General features: G+C 45.4%; 1 protein-coding gene across 2 annotated transcripts in view; it reads left to right on the top strand.

The window, feature by feature from the left end:
- hira (histone cell cycle regulator a) overlaps positions 1-21,830 on the top strand; it is a 191,380-nt gene that overhangs the window by 55,303 nt on the left and 114,247 nt on the right. For both annotated transcript variants that reach the window (XM_069933676.1, XM_069933675.1), the window contains exons 6-7: positions 579-674; positions 1,360-1,520. In XM_069933676.1, coding sequence (XP_069789777.1) covers positions 579-674; positions 1,360-1,520 — 257 coding nt within the window. The remainder of the gene's footprint in view (positions 1-578; positions 675-1,359; positions 1,521-21,830) is intronic.

The following is a 21,830-nucleotide window of genomic DNA, read 5'->3' as shown; positions in this document are numbered from 1 at the left end:
TAAAGGGACTGAAGCCTCTACTCTTATCAAGAGATGCACATTATCTTGTCTCAATGCTGCACATTGGGAGCTATGCTGAGATGACTCCGCCATGTTTTGCTTTCAAAGCCCACCAACTTCTCAATTTTTCCTTGCAGTGCTTCCTTCCCATCTCTTTCTAAGATGATCAGACCCAGTGAAAGTCATGAAAGTGCCACCCTCCCTTTTTAAAAGCAGTTTCATCCCTTCCATCCTGATCAGGGATTTTGAGATTATTAATTGGGGGTGGGGGAGGGAGGCTTGCGTCCTTTTTTGTGAATGACACATTACTATGTTAGGAGATCAGTTCTTATCAGCTTCCCACCAATCACAGATAGCCATTTGGTTCATGGTGCATCCGGAGATATCCTACCCATGTTGATAGCTTTTGAGAATTGGTTATTGCCCAGTTGGTGGTATCTGAGTCAAAAGGCATGGTTTCAAATTCTTTTCCCAGCGACTTGAACGTAAAAATATTGGCTGTCACTCCAAGGTATGGCAGCGACATAGCTATCTTGATGTACAGTGTATACTGACTGAAGATTCTGTCTATGTTCCAGACGTAATGGACCTAGCGTGGTCACCCCATGATGCATGGCTCTCCTCCTGCAGTATTGATAATACTGTTGTTATCTGGAATGCTTTGAAGTTCCCGGGTAAGTTTGTTCAGTTGTGTAAGAACAGGACAGGAATTGTTGCCAACTGAAATCCATTACGAGGCAATGTTGAAAATTTGCTTTCACCAAAATTTCTTCTTCTTCAGCTTGCAGAGTTTGTTTGCTGTGAATCCATTGTAATCATGATGTTTGAATCCCAAGTACAACAACAATGTGGTTGGTCTTGGAGGTTATTGATGTAATTATTATTCGTAAATACACAATGCTGGAGAAACTCAGCAGGTCAAACAGGGTTGTTTGACGTTTTGGGCTTGAGCCCCTCATCATGGTATTATTCGTGTAAGACTCAAAGTGAATCCATCTTGGCCCGCCCTCCCGAACATTTCAGTTGCAAATGTACGATCTCTGGAAAACAAACTGGATTATCTGCAGCTGCATCTGAATCACAGGGAAATGAAGGATGCTGGTAATTACAAAAACGTGGCTCTGGGACTCCAGTTAGCAGTATGTTTGTTTTGATTGTTTAAGTGATTCTTATGTACTGGGTATTGAGTGTTTTTTGAGTGTGCACCGTGGTCCAGAGAGACACTGTTTCATTGGGTTTTACATGTACAATCTGATGACGATAAACTTGTACTTGACATTGTACTGATTCTCCTAAGTTTGGAATGTTGTTAGCTTCGGGGATAAGTATAGTGTAAAACTTTTCAACACTTTCTTACAGAAATTATTGCAACATTACGAGGTCACTCTGGCCTGGTTAAGGGTCTTACCTGGGATCCTGTTGGAAAGTACATTGCATCCCAAGCTGATGACCGAAGCTTAAAAGTGTGGAGGACCATGGATTGGCAGCTAGAGACCAACATTACTAAACCTTTTGATGAGGTATGTACTTGAAGCAAACATCTTAAATATTGTCCAAGGTCTCTGATTGTAGTCACTTGTGAAAACTCTTTCCTTTGGAATATTTCTGGAGCTGAATGGCTCATCATGACTCTGGCATACCTTCTTCTTGCTTCTCCTACCACTGTGTTCATTCTCAAGATCAGGTGATTAGTAGATGACTTTGTTTCTTGAACAATTGGTACCCTGACACGTTTGTTTTTTTTAAGGGTTTTGAATCAGCATTTATTTTACACAACAGTACAACCTATTTTACTACTTTTTTTTATTTTTTATTTTTCACGCCATAAACCACATTGACCATGATACATACTTTTTCCTTTTCAAATATATACAGTGCCATTTTCTCCCCCCCCCCTCCCTCCTCCCATCCCACCCTCCATACCTCCCCCCCCGTTCATTTAAAGTACAAAATCTAGGATACATTAAACCAGTCAAACAATGTTGTCATTCAATAAAAATAAACAACAAATCCCACTGAGTCTATTCTTTTCATTTCCTTCTCCTTTCGTTAATTTAGGTAGTGAATGTCCCCGGTAGGTTTTCGCTATTGTGTTTCATGTAAGGCTCCCATATTTGTTCAAATATTTCAATATTATTTCTTAAACTATATGTTATTTTTTCTAATGGAATACATTTATTCATTTCTATATACCATTGTTGTATTTTCAAATTATCTTCCAATTTCCAGGTTGACATAATACATTTTTTTGCTACGGCTAGAGCTATCTTAACAAATCTTTTTTGTGCACCATCCAAATCAATTCCAAATTCTTTGTTTTTTATGTTACTTAGGAGGAAGATCTCTGGATTTTTTGGTATATTGTTTTCTGTAATTTTATTTAATATTTGGTTTAGATCTTCCCAAAATATTTCTACTTTCTCACATGTCCAGATTGCATGAATTGTTGTTCCCATTTCTTTTTTACATCAAAAACATCTATCAGATACTGTTGGGTCCCATTTAACTTTTGAGGTGTAATGTATAGCCTGTGTATCCAGTTATATTGTATCATACGTAACCTCGTATTTATTGTATTTCTCATCGTTCCAGAACATAACTTCTCCCATGTTTCCTTTTTTATCTTTATATTTAAATCTTGTTCCCATTTTTGTTTAGTTTTACCATTTGTTTCCTCATTCTCCTTTTCTTGCAGTTTAATATACATATTTGTTATAAATCTTTTGATTATCATTGTATCTGTAATCACATATTCAAAGTTACTTCCCTCTGGTAGCCTCAGACTGCTTCCTAATTTGTCCTTCAAGTAGGATCTCAATTGGTAATATGCCAGCGCTGTATCTTGAGTTATATTGTATTTATCTTTCATTTGTTCAAAGGATAAGAATCTATTTCCTGAAAAACAATTTTCTATTCTTTTAATCCCTTTTTTCTCGCATTCTCTAAAGGAAAGGTTATCTATTGTAAAAGGGAGTAACTTGTTTTGCATCAATATTAGTTTTGGTAATTGATAATTTGTTTTATTTCTTTCTACATGAATCTTCTTCCAAATATTGAGTAGATGATGTAATACTGGAGAACTTCTATGTTGTACCAATTTTTCATCCCATTTATATAATATGTGTTCAGGTATCTTTTCCCCTATTTTATCTAATTCTAATCTAGTCCAATCTGGCTTTTCCCTTGTTTGATAAAAATTTGATAGGTATCTTAATTGTGCGGCTCTATAATAATTTTTAAAGTTTGGCAGTTGTAAGCCTCCTTGTTTATACCATTCTGTTAATTTATCTAGTGCTATCCTTGGTTTCCCCCCTTTCCATAAAAATTTCCTTATTATTTTCTTTAACTCCTTGAAGAATTTCTCTGTCAAGTGTATTGGCAATGCCTGAAATAGGTATAATATCCTTGGGAAAATGTTCATTTTAATACAGTTTATCCTTCCTATTAGTGTTAGTGGTAAGTCCTTCCAATGCTCTAAATCGTCCTGCAATTTTTTCATTAGTGGTTAATAATTGAGATTATATAGATGGCCGAGATTTTTATCTATTTGTATACCTAGGTATCTTATTGCTTGCATTTGCCATCTGAATGGTGATTCCTTCTTAAATTTTGAGAAATCCGCATTATTCATTGGCATTGCTTCACTTTTATTTACGTTAATCCTGTAACCCGACACCTCTCCATGTTCCTTCAATTTCTTATATAATTCTTTTATTGATAGTTCTGGTTCTGTTAAGTATACTATAACATCATCCGCAAATTTTATATTCCTTGTCTTTTATTTTTATCCCTTTTATATTATTTTCTGTTCTTATCAATTCTGCTAGTGGTTCTATAGCTAACGCAAACAATAAGGGTGAAAGTGGGCATCCCTGCCGTGTTGACCTGTTTAAGTTAAATTGCTTTGATATATATCCATTTACTGTCACTTTCGCCAATGGCCCTTATATAATGCTTTAATCCAATTAATATACTTCTCTGGTAAACTGAATTTTTGCAATACTTTGAATAAATAATTCCATTCTACTCTGTCAAAGGCCTTCTCTACGTCTAAAGCAACTGCTACTGTTGGCTCTTTACTCCCTTCTACTGCATGAATTAAGTTAATAAATTTACAAATATTGTCTGTTGTGCGTCTTTTTTTAATAAATCCAGTTTGGTCTAGATTTACCATTTTCGGTACATACTCTGCTAATCTGTTTGCTAATAGCTTAGCTATTATCTTATAATCTGTGTTAAGTAATGATATTGGTCTATATGACGCTGGTGCGAGTGGATCTTTCCCTTACTTTAGTATTACTGTAATTATTGCTGTTTTACATGAATCTGGTAAGCTTTGTGTTTTATCAATCTGGTTGATTACTTTCAGGAGGGGAGGAATTAATAAATCTTTAAATGTTTTATAGAATTCTATTGGGAATCCATCCTCTCCTGGTGTTTTATTTTTTGGTAATTTTTTTATTATCTCTTGTATTTCTACTATTTCAAATGGTTCTGTTAGTTTATTTTGTTCCTCTATTTGTAATTTTGGTAGTTCAATTTTAGTTAAAAATTCATCTATTTTCCCTTCTTTCCCTTCGTTTTCAGTTTGGTATAATTGTTCATAGAATTCTCTAAAGTTTTCCTTGATCTCCTTTGGATTATATGTGATTTGTTTGTCTTTTTTCCTTGATGCCAATACCATTTTCTTAGCTTGTTCTGTCTTAAGCTGCCATGCTAGAATTTTGTGCGTTTTTTCCCCTAGTTCATAATATTTCTGTTTTGTCTTCATTATGTTCTTCTCCACCTTATATGTTTGTAGTGTTTCATATTTTATTTTTTTATCTGCCAATTTTCTTCTTTTAGTTGTATCTTCCTTCATTGCTAATTCTTTTTCTATATTTACTATTTCCCTTTCCAACTGCTCTGTTTCCTGATTATAGTCCTTCTTCATCTTGGTTACATAACTTATTATTTGCCCTCTAATGAACGCTTTCATTGAATCCCATAGTATAAACTTATCTTTCACTGATTCCGTATTTATTTCAAAATACATTTTAATTTGTCTTTCAATGAATTCTCTAAAATCCTGTCTTTTGAGTAGCATGGAGTTTAATCTCCATCTATACATTCTTGGAGGGATGTCCTCTAACTTTATTGTCAATATTAAGGGTGAATGGTCCGATAATATTCTAGCTTTATATTCTGTTTTTCTTACTCTATCTTGCATACGAGCTGATAACAAAAATAGGTCTATTCTTGAGTATGTTTTATGTCTACCCGAGTAATATGAATATTCCTTTTCATTTGGGTGTTGTTTCCTCCATATATCCAAAAGTTGCATTTCTTCCATCGATTTAATTATAAATTTGATTACTTTGTTCTTTCTGTTAATTTTTTTCCCAGTTTTGTCCATATTTGAATCCAAATTCAGGTTGAAATCCCCAACTATTAATATGTTCCCTTGCGTATCTGCTATCTTCAAAAAAATATCTTGCATAAACTTTTGATCTTCTTCGTTAGGTGAACATACATTGAGTGGATTCCAAAATTCTGAATATATCTGACATTTTATCATTACATATCTCCCTGCTGGATCTATTATTTCCTCTTCTATTTTGATTGGCACATTTTTACTAATTAATATAGCTACTCCTCTTGCTTTTGAATTATACGACGCTGCTGTTACGTATCCTACCCAATCTCTCTTTAATTTCTTGTGCTCCAATTCAGTTAATGTGTTTCTTGCACAAATGCTCTATCAATTTTTTCTTTTTTCAGTAAATTTAGCAGTTTCTTCCTTTTAATTTGGTTATGTATTCCATTAATATTTAAAGTCATATAGTTCAGCCCCGATCCGGGCAGAGAGTGGGAGGCGGCGGCCCCAGTCCAGGCACAGGGTGAGCTGCGGCGGCCTCGGCCCCGGTCCGGGCAGTATGGACCGACCTAGGAGGGGAGGCAGGCCCCTCCAGCCCGGGTAAAAAACCTGCATAGGAGAAGGCCACTCCAATATAAAACCTACGACCCAAGGACCTCGCTGCCACGTCCCAGCTTGCTTGGCCACGGCACACGAACCATGGGTGTAAAGGGTGGGGCCAGTACTGCGCACACTGTACTGCACCTAAAAGCTCCTTTGCGCAGGCCCGAGGACAGGTCCACGTCCTCCCCCTCCACGTCCTCCCCCTCCACGTCCTCCCCCTCCACGTCCTCCCCCTCCACGTCCTCCCCCTCCACGTCCTCCCCCTCCACGTCCTCCCCCTCCACGTCCTCCCCCTCCACGTCCTCCCCCTCCACGTCCTCCCCCTCCACGTCCTCCCCCTCCACGTCCTCCCCCTCCACGTCCTCCCCCTCCACGTCCTCCCCCTCAAAAGATGCTCACAAACTCAAGCTAGCATGCTGGAACATCAGAACCATGCTAGACAAGGCTGACAGCCACCGACCTGAACGTCGGTCTGCCCTCATCGCACATGATCTCCTCAGACTTGACATCGACTTAGCCGCTCTCAGTGAAGTCCGCCGAGCCCACCTCACTGACAAAAGGCAAAGGAGGAAAAACCCAACACCCAACCCCAACCAACCAATTTTCCCATGCAGCCGCTGCAACCGTGTCTGCCTGTCCCGCATTGGACTTGTCAGCCACAAACGAGCCTGCAGCTGACGTGGACTTTTACCCCCTCCATAAATCTTCGTCAGTGAAACCAAGCCAAAGAAGAAAGAAGAAGAAGATAGTTCAGCGTAGCCATTTCATACTTTGTTTATCTTCCCTTTCCGTTTCTCCATCATCACCTTTCCTTCTTATCCATTTCTGCTTTCTTGTTTTGAACACATTATAAGACAACATTTCTAAAACATCAAACATTTTCCTTATTCTCCTATTTAAAACTTCTTTAACCCCCATACTCCCCTCCCCCTCCTGAGTTGCCCTTTATCCCTTGTCGGACAACCACATCTCCCCTCTCCATTTGGATTTGTGAATTCACTCGCAAACGTCAACTGATTTTGTAGTGACCGTAACTCCTCCCCACCCAGCCCCCCCCCCAGAAAAGATTTCAATTTTCATATGTAACAAAGGTCACTCTTTTAATTCCCTCCTTATTCCCTCTATTCCCTTTCCCTCCCTTATTAATTCTTGTCTATACTCTATATATTTTCCTCTAAATACGGATACATTCATGTATACACACTATATATATACACACACATACCCCTTTACACACATACATATAGTTCGTGGTCATTTTTACTCTCATTACATGTCTTTATCTCTGCTTGTTTTGTAGTTGTTCTGCAAATTTCCTTGCTTCCTCTGGATCCAAGAACAGTCTGTTTTGTTGCCCTGGAATAACTATTTTAAGTACCGCTGGGTACTTTAACATAAATTTATATCCTTTTTTCCATAAGATCGTTTTTGCTGTATTGAACTCCTTCCTCTTCTTCAGGAGTTCAAAACTTATGTCTGGATAGAAAAAATTTTTTTGACCTTTATATTCCAGTGGCTTTTTGTCCTCTCTTACTTTCTTCATTGCTTTCTCCAATATCTTAAGGATTTTACTAAAATGGATCTTGGTTTTTGCTGCGGTTGTGGTTTTGGGGCTAAAGTTCTATGTGCCCTCTCTATTTCCATTTCTTCCTGTAATTCTGGTCTTCCTAGGACCCTGGGGATCCAATCTTTTATAAATTCTCTCATATTCTTGCCTTCTTCATCTTCCTTAAGGCCCACTATCTTTATATTATTTCTTCTATTATAGTTTTCTATTATATCTATCTTCTGAGCTAACAGCTCCTGTGCCTCTTTAACTTTTTTATTAGATTCTTCTAATTTCTCTTTTAAGTCTTCTACTTCCATTTCTACAATTATTTCTCGTTCTTCCATATTTTCCACTCTTTTTCCTATCTCTGATATGGCCATTTCCATTTTATTCATTTTTTCTTCTGCATTCTTAATTCTTCTTTTATCTCATTAAATTCTTGTAATTGCCATTCTTTAACTGATTCCATATATTCTTTAAAAAAAGATACATCCATTGTCTTGCCTTTCTCTTCTTCTTCCACTTCTTTCTGTTCTTCTTCTTCCTCTGGGTTGACCATCTGTTGTTTCCTTGTTTTCTTTTTACCCTCTTCTTTCTTGTTGTTGTTATTGTCTGTGTTCTGCAACTGCTGCTGTGCTGCAGGTGTCTCTCTCACCTGTGGAGATCGACTCCGCAGCTGTTCCCCCCTCCCGTCAGTGTGTTTTATTTCATGCGCGGTTGCGCACTTTTACTCGGCTCTGCGAGCCATTTTTGTAGTCCCAAGCCCGGGACTTCCACTGACCTGCGGGACCGGGCTTCTCTCTCCGCGGCGGGCCTCTTCGGACAGGTAAGGCCTTCACCTTCTTCTTCTGACATTCTTTCTTCCTCTTTTTCTTCTTCTGACATTCTTTCTTCCTCTTTTCTTCCCGTTGTTTCGACTTTTCTCTCTTCGCTCCCATTTTCTTCTCACCTTTATTTTTACTTTATTATAAATTTTAATCTTGTACCTTTGTGCTTTGTGTGTTTTTTTTAAAACTTTTCGGGAGAGGGCTGGAATTCCCTGACCGGCCACTACTCCATCACGTGACTCCTCCCATGGTACCCTGACACGTTGACGTGTTTCAACTGGGTCAGCTGATGAATTAGATGTACAGTTTTGTATAAGGCTCTCAACAGTCAACTGTACGATTGATTACATCAATTTACACAAAGTATATGTTTGAAGAACTAATGAGACAGGACATGTGAAAGACACTATTGCATCATCTTATCCAGAAATGCAGTCTCTCTGATGTAGAGGAGACCACAACGGGAGCACCAGATGCAGTAGATAACCCCTGCAGATTCAAAGTGAAATGTTGCTTCACTTGGAAGGACTGTTTGGTGCTGAGGGAGGAGATGTGGGCTCAAGTGGAGCATCTCCTGCAGTCACAGGGTTAAGGTCCCAAGGGGACAATGTGGTGGGGTGGGAGGCATGGACAAGGGAGTCAAGGAGGGAGCAGTCCCTCTACATCGGAAGGACTGGACGCAAACTGGGAGATTGCTTTGTTGAGCACCTCAGCTCTGTCTGACGCAATAGCTTGGATCTCCCAGTGGCCACTCATTTCAATTCTCCATCCCATTCTCTGACCAACGTGTCAGTCCAAGGTGTCATGCACTGCCAAAGTGAGGCCAAGTCGAGGTTCAAAGCAGATGTTTATTTTGGGGATGCTTATGGGACATCAGGGTCAATATTGCTAGAAAAACCTACTGGGGAAATTACATGAATACACACATTCAACAGTCAGAATTGAGGTGATACTATGTGCCCCCACCCCTCAAGCGGTACAAACACGGCTCTCGCTACCTAACCTCGGGACTCACCCCAACCCAGTGTGAAAGGTGCGACACACGAGCCACAAGGAGTCCAAAAGAGACAGAACAAAGTTGCACATGGCCCTTTATAGTTCTGCAGGCAGTATTGGGGAGGTGGAACTAATCACTCAGGGCAGGCTCGAAGCCAAGTGCAAGGGTCAGCCAAGGTGATTCACCTGGGTCAATTGGGTGAAGGTCAGGGCTGAGTCTGGACTGCAGCACCTGGTGATATAGGTGGGCCAATCACAAGGGTCACCTTGATGGCTTGGGGTGAGTCTTTGACCTTCATTACAATCCACCCCTTCGGAAGACACACTTCATGATAGGTAATAACTAAGTCTAATGGAGTAATGCCAAGGTGTGTATGATTTGACAGGCACAACGAAGAATAATCATGGCTATAGTAGTAAGAATAAATACAATCCTCCAGTGAAGCCCAATGGCCCCCAGTGTCCCCATGAGGTGGTGATGCTGGAGGATCTGGTCCCTGGAGTTTTTACATTTTGGCCACTGAGTCCTGAATGTGGTCAGCCAGGTGGGTGATGTTGGAGGATTCGTTGTGTATGTAGGTGCAGCATTTCTGGCCAATGACTGCGCAGGCACCACCGTTCGCCGCCAGCAGGTAGTCCAGGGCCATTCAATTTTGCAGTGCCACCATACTGCCGTCAGCTCCACAGCTGTGCGGGTCAGAGGGCCCTGTGTATGGTGCAGCGACGCTGCCGTCACATTGGCCAATGTCTCCAGGAGGGCAGTAATCCGGGTCATTTCGCTGGAGACCCGTGCGGTGCCGTATCTGGAGAAGACGATCATCCAGAATCTTTCCACAGCAGTAATGGCCCTCTTGTTGTGGTGGTCGCCCAGGTCACTGAGAGTAGATGTAGGGCACTACGAATGCAGGGAAACAACAACTGTGCCAGGGGTAGGCACGGTGGCCGCATATCCAGTGGGTGCCATTCAAGGTCCAGGGGCTCCCAGCTTGGTGACACCGTTGGAGGTGGTGAGTGTGGAGCCCGAGTACCCTCTGTGCAGGCAGTCTCTGTTGCCGACTGGGAGGTTGGAGGTGTGTCTGTTGGGGAGTCTGCACCAACATTCCTTTGATTTATGGAGGAGCTGTGGGATGATGCAGAGGGTCAGGACTCGAGTGGAGGTCAAATTATAGGCAGGGAAATACTGTTTCCTGAAGCACCCACCCCATCGGGAGTCGGTGGAGGGGGCAATGTTGAGCGGGAATGTGAGGAGGGGTGGTGGGCTGCCATTAGGTCCACCCCGTACAGCTAACCTGAAACCCGCTGGAGAGTCGTCCAGCGGGATGAGGGTGATTGGTAAAGCTTGATTGACGTGTGCTCGAGTTTGGACGCAGATCCAGCAGTCTGATCTGTTCGTGGTGGCAGCGAAGTCGTAGGCAATGCGAAGAAATGTGTTTGTTGGTGTGATATTGCCAATGGTTGCTGCTAGCAGGGGTAGGTGCAGGAATTGCAATTTTCTGTGGGGTGAAAGGTGGGGGGGGGGAGTGGTGGGACTCATTGTCTCTGAGTGAGATAGTGGGTGTGGAGTCAGGCAAGGCCTCGTGGCTGTTACATCCACACTCTCTCTGAGTTCTCAGGGGGTGGAGAGTGTGATAGGTGTTGAGACATGGGGGGGTGTAGAAAACTGAGGTCCTCCATCAGCCAGCTCCCCACCATGACTACCAGCCCCCCCACATCTCCATCGGGCACACAAAACGGTCAACCAGTTTACCTATCTCAGCTGCACCATTTCATCGGATGCAAGGATCGAAAACGAGATAGGTAACAGACTCGCCAAGGCAAATAGCGCCTTTGGAAGACTACACAAAAGAGTCTGGAAAAACAACCAACTGTAAAACCTCACAAAGATTAGTGTATACAGAGCCGTTGTCATACCCACACTCCTGTTCGGCTCCGAATCATGGGTCCTCTACCGGCATCACCTACGGCTCCTAGAACGCTTCCACCAGCGTTGTCTCCGCTCCATCCTCAACATTCATTGGAGCAACTTCATCACCAACATTGAAGTACTTGAGATGGCAGAGGCTGACAGCATCGAATCCACGCTGCTGAAGATCAAACTGCGCAGGGTAAATCACGTCTCCAGAATGGAGGACCATCGCCTTCCCAAGATCGTGTTATATGGCGAGCTCTCCACTGGCCACCGAGACAGAGGTGCACCAAAGAAGAGGTACAAGGACTGCTTAAAGAAATCTCTTGGTGCCTGCCACATTGACCACCGCCAGTGGGCTGATATCGCCTCGAACCGTGCATCTTGGCGCCTCACAGTTCGGCGGGCAGCAACCTCCTTTGAAGAAGACTGCAGAGCCCACCTCACTGACAAAAGACAAAGGAGGAAAAACCCAACACCCAACCCCAACCAACCAATTTTCCCTTGCAACCGTGCCTGCCTGTCCCGCATCGGACTTGTCAGCCACAAACGAGCCTGCAGCTGACGTGGACATTACCCCTCCATAAATCTTCGTGCCCAGCCTGTTGCAATATGTTCAGCCATCCCTGCAGCCTGTGCGAGGGTGTCAGGGCGTAGATGCTCTCTTTGAGCACGTTGTTCATTCTTTTAACCAACCATGTGGGTAGGAGGGATGTGGAGCAGCCACGAGATTCCTGCCTCAGAAGCCCAATCCTGACCTTTAGACCCCGTGAAGCGTGAGCCCTGATCAGATTGCACCTCCCACGGAACTCCATAAATGTAGGAGAGGTGCTCTAATTCTTTAATGGTGTTATTCTGGTCGGCTTGCTCGCAGGGTACTGCCACCCAGTACACCAGAATATGTGTCCACCATTGTCAGGACGTACTGCTTTTTATTTTGGTGTGGGAGCATATCTGCCATACACGACCTGCTCCCATGATTTGGCGAATGTGACCTGGCGGCTCTGTTGGCCACCTCCTTGGCTTCACCTGTTGACCGACAGGGCAGTCAAGCACAGCAGTTTTGCACTGAACCAGGGTGAGGGCGACCCCAAACTGTTCTGCCCATTGTCGTGTGCTGTCAGCCCCTAGGTGGCTGCTTTTGCAGTGTGCTCATGCAGCCAGTGCCCCATTGTCAGTGTCAGGTGGGGAGTTGGAGGCAGTGCATATCTGGGCGGCCTAGTCCATGGCAGCATTGTGTACTGCCTCCTCTGTGCTATTTTGGGTGTGTGGGTCTACATGATGTACTGTGATCTCCTGTGGGTGGCTTGGTCTGGGATCAGTTGCCAGTGATGCTGTCCCCAGTGGGGCCATCTATGGATTTCCCACCCCATCTCATGCCATCGGGCCATCCACACTGCCATACCATTGGCCAGAGTGCTACTGCTGCCAGCTCAGCAAGCTGGCTGGAGCCCTCCATCCCTCTTTGGTGATGAGTTTCCTTGTGGCAGAGTGGAGAGCTACTGCTTTCCAGTGGCTGGAGCCATCTGTGAACCAGGCGTGTGTCTTTTGTTGGAGGTCAAGGGAGTCAAAGGGGCAGCCCCAGGGCTTGGGGGAGGGTGGAATTTCAGCCAATTCTGAAGCCAGTTCCTGGGCTTGCGGGAAGGACATAACCTGCTCGTGGAGGCGGCTGACCCTTTCTGGGCTGGGCTCAGCGTAGTCCGCAATGTACCACTTCCATTTTACTATGGATGACCATGGGCCCGGCCTTGCTTGTGGGTGGAATTGGAGGATTTGACCCACCAAATTATATGCAGGTGGGGGCGGAGGATGACAGGGTCAGTTTGATGTTTGGTGGTCAGGAGGGCCAGATAGCAGGCTAGCAGCTTCAGACAGGGACTTTGTCCAGAAGCCCAGCGGGACTCTGCGACCTTGGAGCTTCTTCCAGACGCAGTTTAAAATTTTATTCCTGGCTGATTCTGGCATCTGTCGGTGTCTGAGTGCCATTGAATATCCAGGAAATGGGCTTCACGGGAGGGCCCCTGAATCTTGTGCATACTATTAGCCCACTCCCTATCTCTTAGGAAGTGCATTAGCATCTGAAGAGCCTCGGGGACAATGGGGGGGGGGGGGGAGTCAATTAACTGCAGATCAGGGGTGATTAGGCTATGGGAGATCATGGGGCTGTGAGGTAGCCCTGAGGGAGTTGACAGAAGGTGTATTGTGCATCCCAAGTAAATGCAAATTGGTCTTGGGAGTTATTATACAGGGGAATGATGCATTGGCCAGGTCAACCACTGCATACCAGGGCTTATCTGGGCAGGAAGCTATGTCTTCCACAGGCCTTTCAGGTGGACTCTCTGCCTTGAAACCACCAACAGGAGCGGATCCTAACCTGCAGACTCACCTTTCAGGTGGCAGCCCTAAAAGGCTGCTGCGGCGTAGCCTGGTTCACCTGAAAGGGCCTATTCATATCCAGAGGCGCCTCATAGCGCCCTCCAGATCTGATGGTGGTGGGCGACTGGTGCCACAGCACCACCTATCATAAATATGTGGCATAGCAATGCCTGTCTTCCCTACCCATAAACCCCCACACAGGTGGAACTGCTCTGTGTTTCCCTCAACTGGTCAGCTGCATGGAGGATTATGGGTAGGGAGGACGGCCATTGTTATGCCGCAATTTGAGCTGCAGAGAGCGGCCCCAGAACAGGAATGGCCAGCTGGGTTGTGACAGCCCACATCGGCCGTCCCTGATGCCCCCACCAGCCGTCCCTGCCCCAACTTTTCCCTCCGGCCACCCCTGCCCCAACGTCCCCAGCTGTCGTCCGTTCCCTAGAGAGGTGGGGTCTGTCAGGTAGTGGGGTGGTGGGAGGAGCTGTTAAGCAGTGGGGCAGGGGAAGGGACTGTTAGGCAGCGGGGCGGCTGTCAGACAGCAGGGCAGGGGGCGGCTGTCAGACCACGGGGAATCATCAGTCTGACCCCTGGCAGATGCTTACAGCGGCTGCCCATTCAGGAGCGTCAGCAGAACCCGGCGTTTCTCTGATTATCCCTCAGTGCTTCTGCTGCATTCAGATGAGTAGGTCTTTAGCCACAAGGGGTGAGATTATGTGGCTTTACACTTGGGTTTCAGGCCACATGAAAGGGCCTAAAGTCTGGGACAGCAGTGGCCAACGGTGGGTGGGGGTGGGGGGGGGCAATTTTGTTTAGCTACCTGTAGTCTACAATCATCCTCCAGGTGCCATTTTTCTTTTGGACTGGCCAGGCAAGGCTATCGAAAGGGGAGGCTTCAGGTCTGATGACTCCCTCCCGCAGGAGAGCCTGCACAGCCTCTGTAATGTCCTGTTGCTCTCTCGGGACATGGTATTGCCGCATATATGTTACTTTGGAGGGGCAGGTATGACCACAGGCTCTCACTTAGCTGCCCCCATTACCACGGTCACCTGACTGACTCCAAAGGTGAAGCAGCCCCGTTTGATATGATTGATGTCCAAGATGCATTCGGGGAGGGCGCAATGAGGACCATGGCGGGTCCAGGGGGTTGGTTCCCGACAGCCAGGTGAATGGTGACCTCCTTTGCAGGCAAGAGGGAGCCTCCCAGTCCCTCCATCTGCTGCATCGGGGTTTCCTTCCACCCCACAGGGTTGCCCGGGATAATGGTGTGCTATGCGCTTGTGTCCACAAGCGCCAGCCAGTGCTGTACGTTGCCCATTCCCCAACGTGCTGCTACAGGGATGTGTGGCCTCAGTTCCCCCGGGCGGGAAAGGGCAGTGGAGTGCATGCGCTGAGAACCCTGTTCTTCATCCTATAGGAGAGGAGTGGGGGTCTGCCACATACTGTTGGTGGAATGCTGACGCAGAGTGAGCTGAGACAACTCCTGCAGCAGCTGCTGCCAGATCTCAGCCTTAAGGGCTGGGGAGATGGGGACGTGTGGCTTGGTTTGAACGACAGTGGGGGCTGGTTGGGTGGCGCGTGGGACAAGGGTGCCCCCAGTGTCCTGCCTGCCTGTGGGGCTACTACCTGTCTTCCCCTGGCCAGGGTCCCCCTTACACAACTCCTTCCAGCCCGCATACAGGGCAGGAGTGGGGTTCCCATCAATGCTGGTGGGGTCCACTCCTGTGCGCAGCAGGTCGAAATAGAGCTGCCTGCGGGGCACCGGGGGGGGGGCTCTGGTTCCAGGTTCTAGACTCCGCACTGCGGAATAGGGTGGGTGCCTCCCGCGGCATATATTCCAGCCCCTTCAGGATGGTGATGGCGTCCCGTACTGTTTTCCCTGTAGTGGGCCCCATGAGCGGCAGAACAATCGACTTAAGGTCGGGGGCTGCGGTAGTTACGAGGTGTCCCGCGAGTGTGCCAGTCACCCTTATTTTCTCAATGAACCCTTGGTCAGTATCCCTCTCATAGATCCCATTAAATAGTGTCCACTCCCTGATGACCTGGGTGTCCTCCCCTACCGTAGCCCACTGGGGTCTCCCGTGGAGGTTCCGTTCCAATTGGGTGGGATACTGGGTCTGTATGGCCGCGACCATACACTCCCACAGGGATATCCCACTGCGGATCCCCTCCTGTGGTGCTCACACGGTGTTATTAACAGCCTAAGATTAGGAGATGTCCCTCAGGGCGCTGGCCTCCTGATGGGAGAGGGGGGTAGTAGCACCCCCCTCATCCCACAGTCTGAGGAGCCAAGCGGTGAGGTGCTCGCCTGGCCGCTGGTGGTGTCAGTCCACCAGCTGGGTGAGCTCCTTAGGGGAGAAATCCTGGGTGTCGGTGGTCTCTGAGGGTCCCCTGGCGCACGCCCTCTTCTCCTCCAACTGGATCTGTGTAGTGACAGGTTGGGCTTGTGAGGGCTCAGCGGTGAGGGAACGGGATAGTTACGGCGGGACCCTGGCTCCCTGGGTGTCCCATCCTCATCCCTCTCCATCCAGATGTCCCCATCCCCCAGACAAGTGCCTGGCTGCTCACGGTCAGGTCGCCAGCCCAACCAACGGGATGCCTGAACCTGCTGGAGCTGCACCAGTCAGCAAGCGATCTTGGTACCTCTAGCCTCCAGGTCGTTCGCTTTGGCTTGGGCAGCAAGAAGTACCTTCTGCAGCCCACTGCAGGTCCGTCCCAGGGCTTCTGTTTCCCTGTCCTTTTGGTCAGAGATAGTCTGCAGCTTTTCCACCAGCTGAATGGTGATCCCTACTTGGTGTCTCAGCAGTGATGCCAGCAGCCAGTAGGCTCCTCTCTGACTGCCCCTTGCCTTGGGAAACACCGACTCTTTAAGGAGGGCTACCACGTGGTGGCCCATTTGCTTGCCACGAGGGTCCAGCTGCTCGGACCAGTCCAAAGCTGAACCAGTCCACGGGCTTACCGAATTTGGCCAGCATGCTGGCTAGACTTCCAAATCCCTCGCTATCATCGGCCCACCCAGGAATTCTGTTTTTGGGGCCAGTTCTGGCTTTCCTTCCCCAGTTCCAAAACATCTCTCTCTGATCTGTGCTTGGCCAAAACCCTTGGCACCTTGCTCGCAGCGCCAAATGTTGTTCGGGTTTGTGTGAGTCCCACAGGTTAAGTACCGGACCAAAGTGGAGGTACAAATCACACAGTTATTTTGGGGATGCAAACAGGACAACAGGGTCTATATGTTAGGCAAACCTCTACACGCATAAACACACAATACACAAAGGATAAATGTACACTTTGGATAACAAGGGAGAAACTGACAGAGGACTGGGGAAATTACATGAATACACACATTTAACAGTTTGGATCAAGGAGATACTACGTGCCCCCACCCCTTGACCGGTACAGACTGCTCTTGCTACTTGACCTTGGGACTCACCCCAACCCAGTGCAAAAGGTGCTACTTACGAACCACGAGGAGTCCAAAAGAGACAGAACAATGTGGCACATGGCCCTTTATAGTTCTGCAGGCAGTATTGGGGTGGGGGGGGCTAATCACTTGGGGCAGGCTGGGTCCCATTGGCTGCTGTGGCCAATGGCTCAAAGCCAAGTGTGGGGGGGTGGTGGGGGGTGCTCAGCAGGGGTCAGCCAAGGTGATTCACCTGGGTCAATTGGTATAAGTCAGGTCTGAGTCTGGGCAGGCTGCCTGCACTGCAGCACCTGGTGATTTAGGTGGGCCAATCGCAAGGCTTGGGGGTGAGTCTTTACCTTGATTGGCAGGTAGTGTGTCCTCCAAACAGGAATGCAGCAGCGCCACCAGGTGGTGGACGCTGCCTCTCCATTACAACATTTCGTGATTTAAATTAAAACTACAGTATTTCTAATACTGAACTACAGATGTCAGGGCAGGTGAACCAAGCATTGGGCAAATGAATAGGTTTTTATAGCATATCTCCAAAGCTTGAGGGCAAAGCAGTGAAGAGTGTGCCCACTATTGGTGCAGCAGTTATAATTGAGCATATGGAAGAGGCCACAATTGGAGGAGCTCGGAAACCTTGGAAGATGGCAAAGCTGAAGAAGTTTTGAGGGAGATTAAAAAAAAATAAAATCACGGGGAAACTTGCAAATAAAATTAAGGTAGTTTTGGATTGGGAGCCAGTGTCAACTAGCAGGCACTGGAAACAAGGCAAATGTTAACATTAGAGAAGAGTTTTTGGCAAATGCCTTCATGTAGAATGGAATGTAGCCTGGTAGTCTGTCGGCCTCCATGTCTAGAGGTAACAAAGTCAACCAATGTGTTGAACTAGAATGATAATTGAGCTATTCGAGAGGAATGGTGTGCGGTGAACCCACATTTGGAAAATCATCCGAGTTGGAAACGGCCTTCAGAGCACATATGTTGTGTGTAGCAAAGAAGGCAGTGTCCATGTTCATGGAAGAGATTTCTGCTTATCCAGTGTCAAACAGCCATAGTGATACATCAGGAAAAATGGCAGGACCCCGAGAGATGATGGTGAGTCATAAAACACCTCAGCACAGTAGAGGCCCTTCAGCCTTCGATGTTGTCTCGATCTGTATATTCATTAAAAAAAAATTAAACCTTCCTTACCCCTATAGCCCTCTATTTTTCTTCCATTCATGTGCCTCTCTTAACTGCCCCTAATGCTTCTGCATCCCTGGCAAGGCAGTCCAGGCACCCACAACTCGATGTGTTTAAAAAAAACCTAGCCCTGATGTCTCCCCTAAACTTCCCTCCCTTCACTTTGTACATATGCCCTCTGGTGTTTGCTATTCCTGTCCTGGGAAAAGATGTTGGTTGTCCACCCTATCTGTGCCTCTCATAATCTTGTAGACCTCTATAAGTCTCCTCTCAACTTTCAAAACTCCAAAGGGAAAAGTCCCAGCTCTGCTAACCTTGCTTCATAAAACTTGTTTCCCAATTTAGGCAACATTAAATCCCCTCTCCATAGATTCCACATCCTTCCTATAATGAGGTGACCAGAACTGAACACAATGCTCCAAGTGTGGTCTCACCAGAGATTTAGAGTTGCAACATGACCTCCAGCCTCCTGAACTCAATCCCCCTATTAATGAAGCCCAACATCCCATTGGCCTTCTTAACTATCCTATCAACCTGCCTGGCGACCATGAGAGATGTATAGATTTGGACCTAAGGTCGCTCTGTTTCTCCACACTCTTGGTCCATTAACCCCATACTCAGCCTTCAGGTTTGACCTTCCAAAATGCATTGCCTCACACTTATCCTGATTGAATCCTGTCTGCAGCTTTTCTGTCCAATTCTGCAGCATGTCTATATCCTTTTGTAACCTATGTCACCCTTCAGCACCATCCACCCTTCGTATCATCCACAAATTTACTGACCCATCCTTCCACCTCTTCATCCAGGTCGTTCATAAAAATCGTAATAGCAGGGGTCCCAGAACTCCTCTTGTCATAGCTGAGTGTCAACACTGTACACAAAGAAACTAATATCCTGATGACATGACCAAGAGGTGGAAAGTAAATGTGAAATAGAAGGAGATTAGGGATAGATCCTTGGGTTACTCTGCAGGCAAGGATAGCTATGAGAATGGAAACAATTGTGAATAATTGTTCTGATACTGAAACAAGAATAGAATCAAACAAAGGCAATGCGACAATACAGGATAAAGACTACAGATCTATTGTTAACGGCAAGGGGGTGAATGATTCCACCATTCTGTCTATGAAGCGTTTCCCTTGTTTGAGGTGAGGGTGGTGCAGTTGAGTGGCAGTGTAGGACACATTATTGAATGGATGTAGATGTACAATTGTGAGGAAGATAGTTGTGCATTTTGGAGGAGAAAATCCAACAAAAGGCATTGTAAAGGAAGAGTAGGTTTGAAATGGGTTGTTAGCATGCAACGGTACAGAGGACAAGGGTGGGCTTTTAAGCAGGAGGCCGATGCCGTGAGTGACACATTTCCTGAGAGGGAACAAGTATCTGGGCCAAAACCATCAAAGAGATGATACTGAGACAACGGCAGGAGATAAGTTGGGCCTTGGGATGCTGGATCCATAGGAGGATTTGAGTTCAGTGCTGGGACTGTTGGACATCCAGGAAAAAAATGGCATGGGTTCGGGGAACAAGAGAAAAAAATTGACATACAGCTGAATTAATTGTTCTATTTGTGACAGAACAAAATTCCAAAAGTCTCTTGGCCTTGGTAAAGGTGGAGGAAGCCTTAAGGGTGCAGGTGTTGTGGAGTTGAGATCAAGCCTACTCTTGAGCCTTTGTTTTGTTTAAATTCTCTCTCTGATCACTCAACATGCTGACATAATAGATCTCAGATTTATTGTCCGAGTACATGCATGACATCACATACAACCCTGAGATTTCTTGATTGCAGGCCAGGCAGAATTACCCCTAATTGGTCGTGCAAAACAAAAAACTGTACACAAGAATCCTTAAATGAGTCCCTGATTGAGTTTGTGGTTGAGGAGTCTGATGGGGGAGGGGGAGCAGCTGTTCCTGAATCTGGTGGGGCGAGTCTTTTGGCACCAAGTCCTCTTTCCCGCTGTTAGCAGTGAGAACAGAGTGTGCGCTGGGTGGTGAGGGTCTTTGATGATTGCTGCTGCTCTTCAACGGCATCATTCCCTGTAGATGTACTCACTCGTGGGGAGGGTTTTGCCTGTGATGTCCTGGCCTGTGACCACTACCTTTTGGAGGACTTAACCCTCAGGGCTATGCAGCCGGTCAGCACACTTTCCACCACACCTCCATAGGAATTTTCCAGGGTTTCTCATGTCATACAAAACCTCCACAAACTACAGAGGGGCTGGCGGACTTTGGTGTGTTGGGTCCAGAAAAGATCCTTCAAGATGCTGACTCTATTTCATCATTTTCTTTCTCTTGCAGCTTGATGTACATGTTTGTTATAAATCTTTTAATTATCATTGTGTCTGTAATCACATATTCAAAGCTGCTTCCTTCTGGTAATCTCAGTCTGCTTCCCAATTTGTCCTTGAAGTAGGTTTTCAGTTGGTGGTATGCAAACATTGTACCATGAGTTATTCCATATTTGTACTTCATTTGTTCAAATGATAATAAATTATTTCCCAAAAAACAACTTTCTATTCTTTTAATTCCTTTTCTCTCCCATTCTCTAAAGGAAAGGTTATCTATTGTGAAAGGGATTAATTGATTTTGTGTCAATAATAATTTTGGTAGTTGATAATTTGTTTTTTTCCTTTCTACGTGAATCTTCTACCAAATGTTGAGCAGATGGTGCAGTACTGGTGAACTTCAAAGTTGCACCAGCTTTTCATTCCACTTATAAAGTATATGTTCTGGTACCTTCTCCCCTATTTTATCTCGCTCTAATCTGGTCCAATTTGGTTTTTCCCTTGTTTGATAAAAATCTGATAGGTATCTTAATTGTGCTGCTCTATAATAATTCTTAAAGTTTGGTAGCTGTAAGCCCCCTTGTTTGTACCATTCTGTTAATTTATGTGGCACTATCCTCAGTTTCCCCCCTTTCCTTTTTATTCTCTTTAGTTCATTGAAGAATTTCTCTGTTAAGGGAATTGGTAATGATTGAAATAGGTATTGTATCCTTGGGAAGATATTCATTTTAATGCAATTTACCCTTCCCATCAATGTTCTAAGATCTTTATTTTTTTAGTAAATTTATTAGCCTCTTCCTTTTGATTTGGTTATGTATTCCATTAATATTTATAGTCATGTGGCCATCTCATTCTCTGTTTACATCTCATTTCCGCTTCCTCACCACCACCTTTCCCCTTTTTCCCCAAGTGGGAACAAGATCTAAACATAAAGATAAAAAATGAAAAATGGGAAAATTAGGCTCCTGAACTATGAGAAATACAATAAACACAAGGTTACGCATGATACAGTATAATTGGTTACACAGGCTATATATCACGCCCCAAAAGTTAAATAAATGGGATCCAACAGTATCAGATAGATGTTTTTGCTGCAAGAAGGAAACGGGAACAACAGTACATGCAATTTGGGTATGTGAGAAAGTGAAAAAATTTTGGTAAGATCTAAATCAGATATTAAATAAAATCACAAAATGCAACATACCGAAAAATCCAGAGATATTTCTTCTAAGTAATACAAGTAAAGAATTAGGCCTTAAACTGGATGAAAGCAAAAAAGATTTGTTATGATAGCCTTAGCGGTAGCAAAAAAATGTATAATGTCAACTTGGAAATCGGAAGAGAGCC

Source organism: Narcine bancroftii, chromosome 4, assembly GCF_036971445.1.
Source record: "Narcine bancroftii isolate sNarBan1 chromosome 4, sNarBan1.hap1, whole genome shotgun sequence".
In the NCBI taxonomy this organism is placed as follows: Eukaryota; Metazoa; Chordata; class Chondrichthyes; order Torpediniformes; family Narcinidae; genus Narcine; species Narcine bancroftii.
Note: the sequence above shows the minus strand (reverse complement) of the source record. Positions and strands in the feature narration are given on the sequence as shown.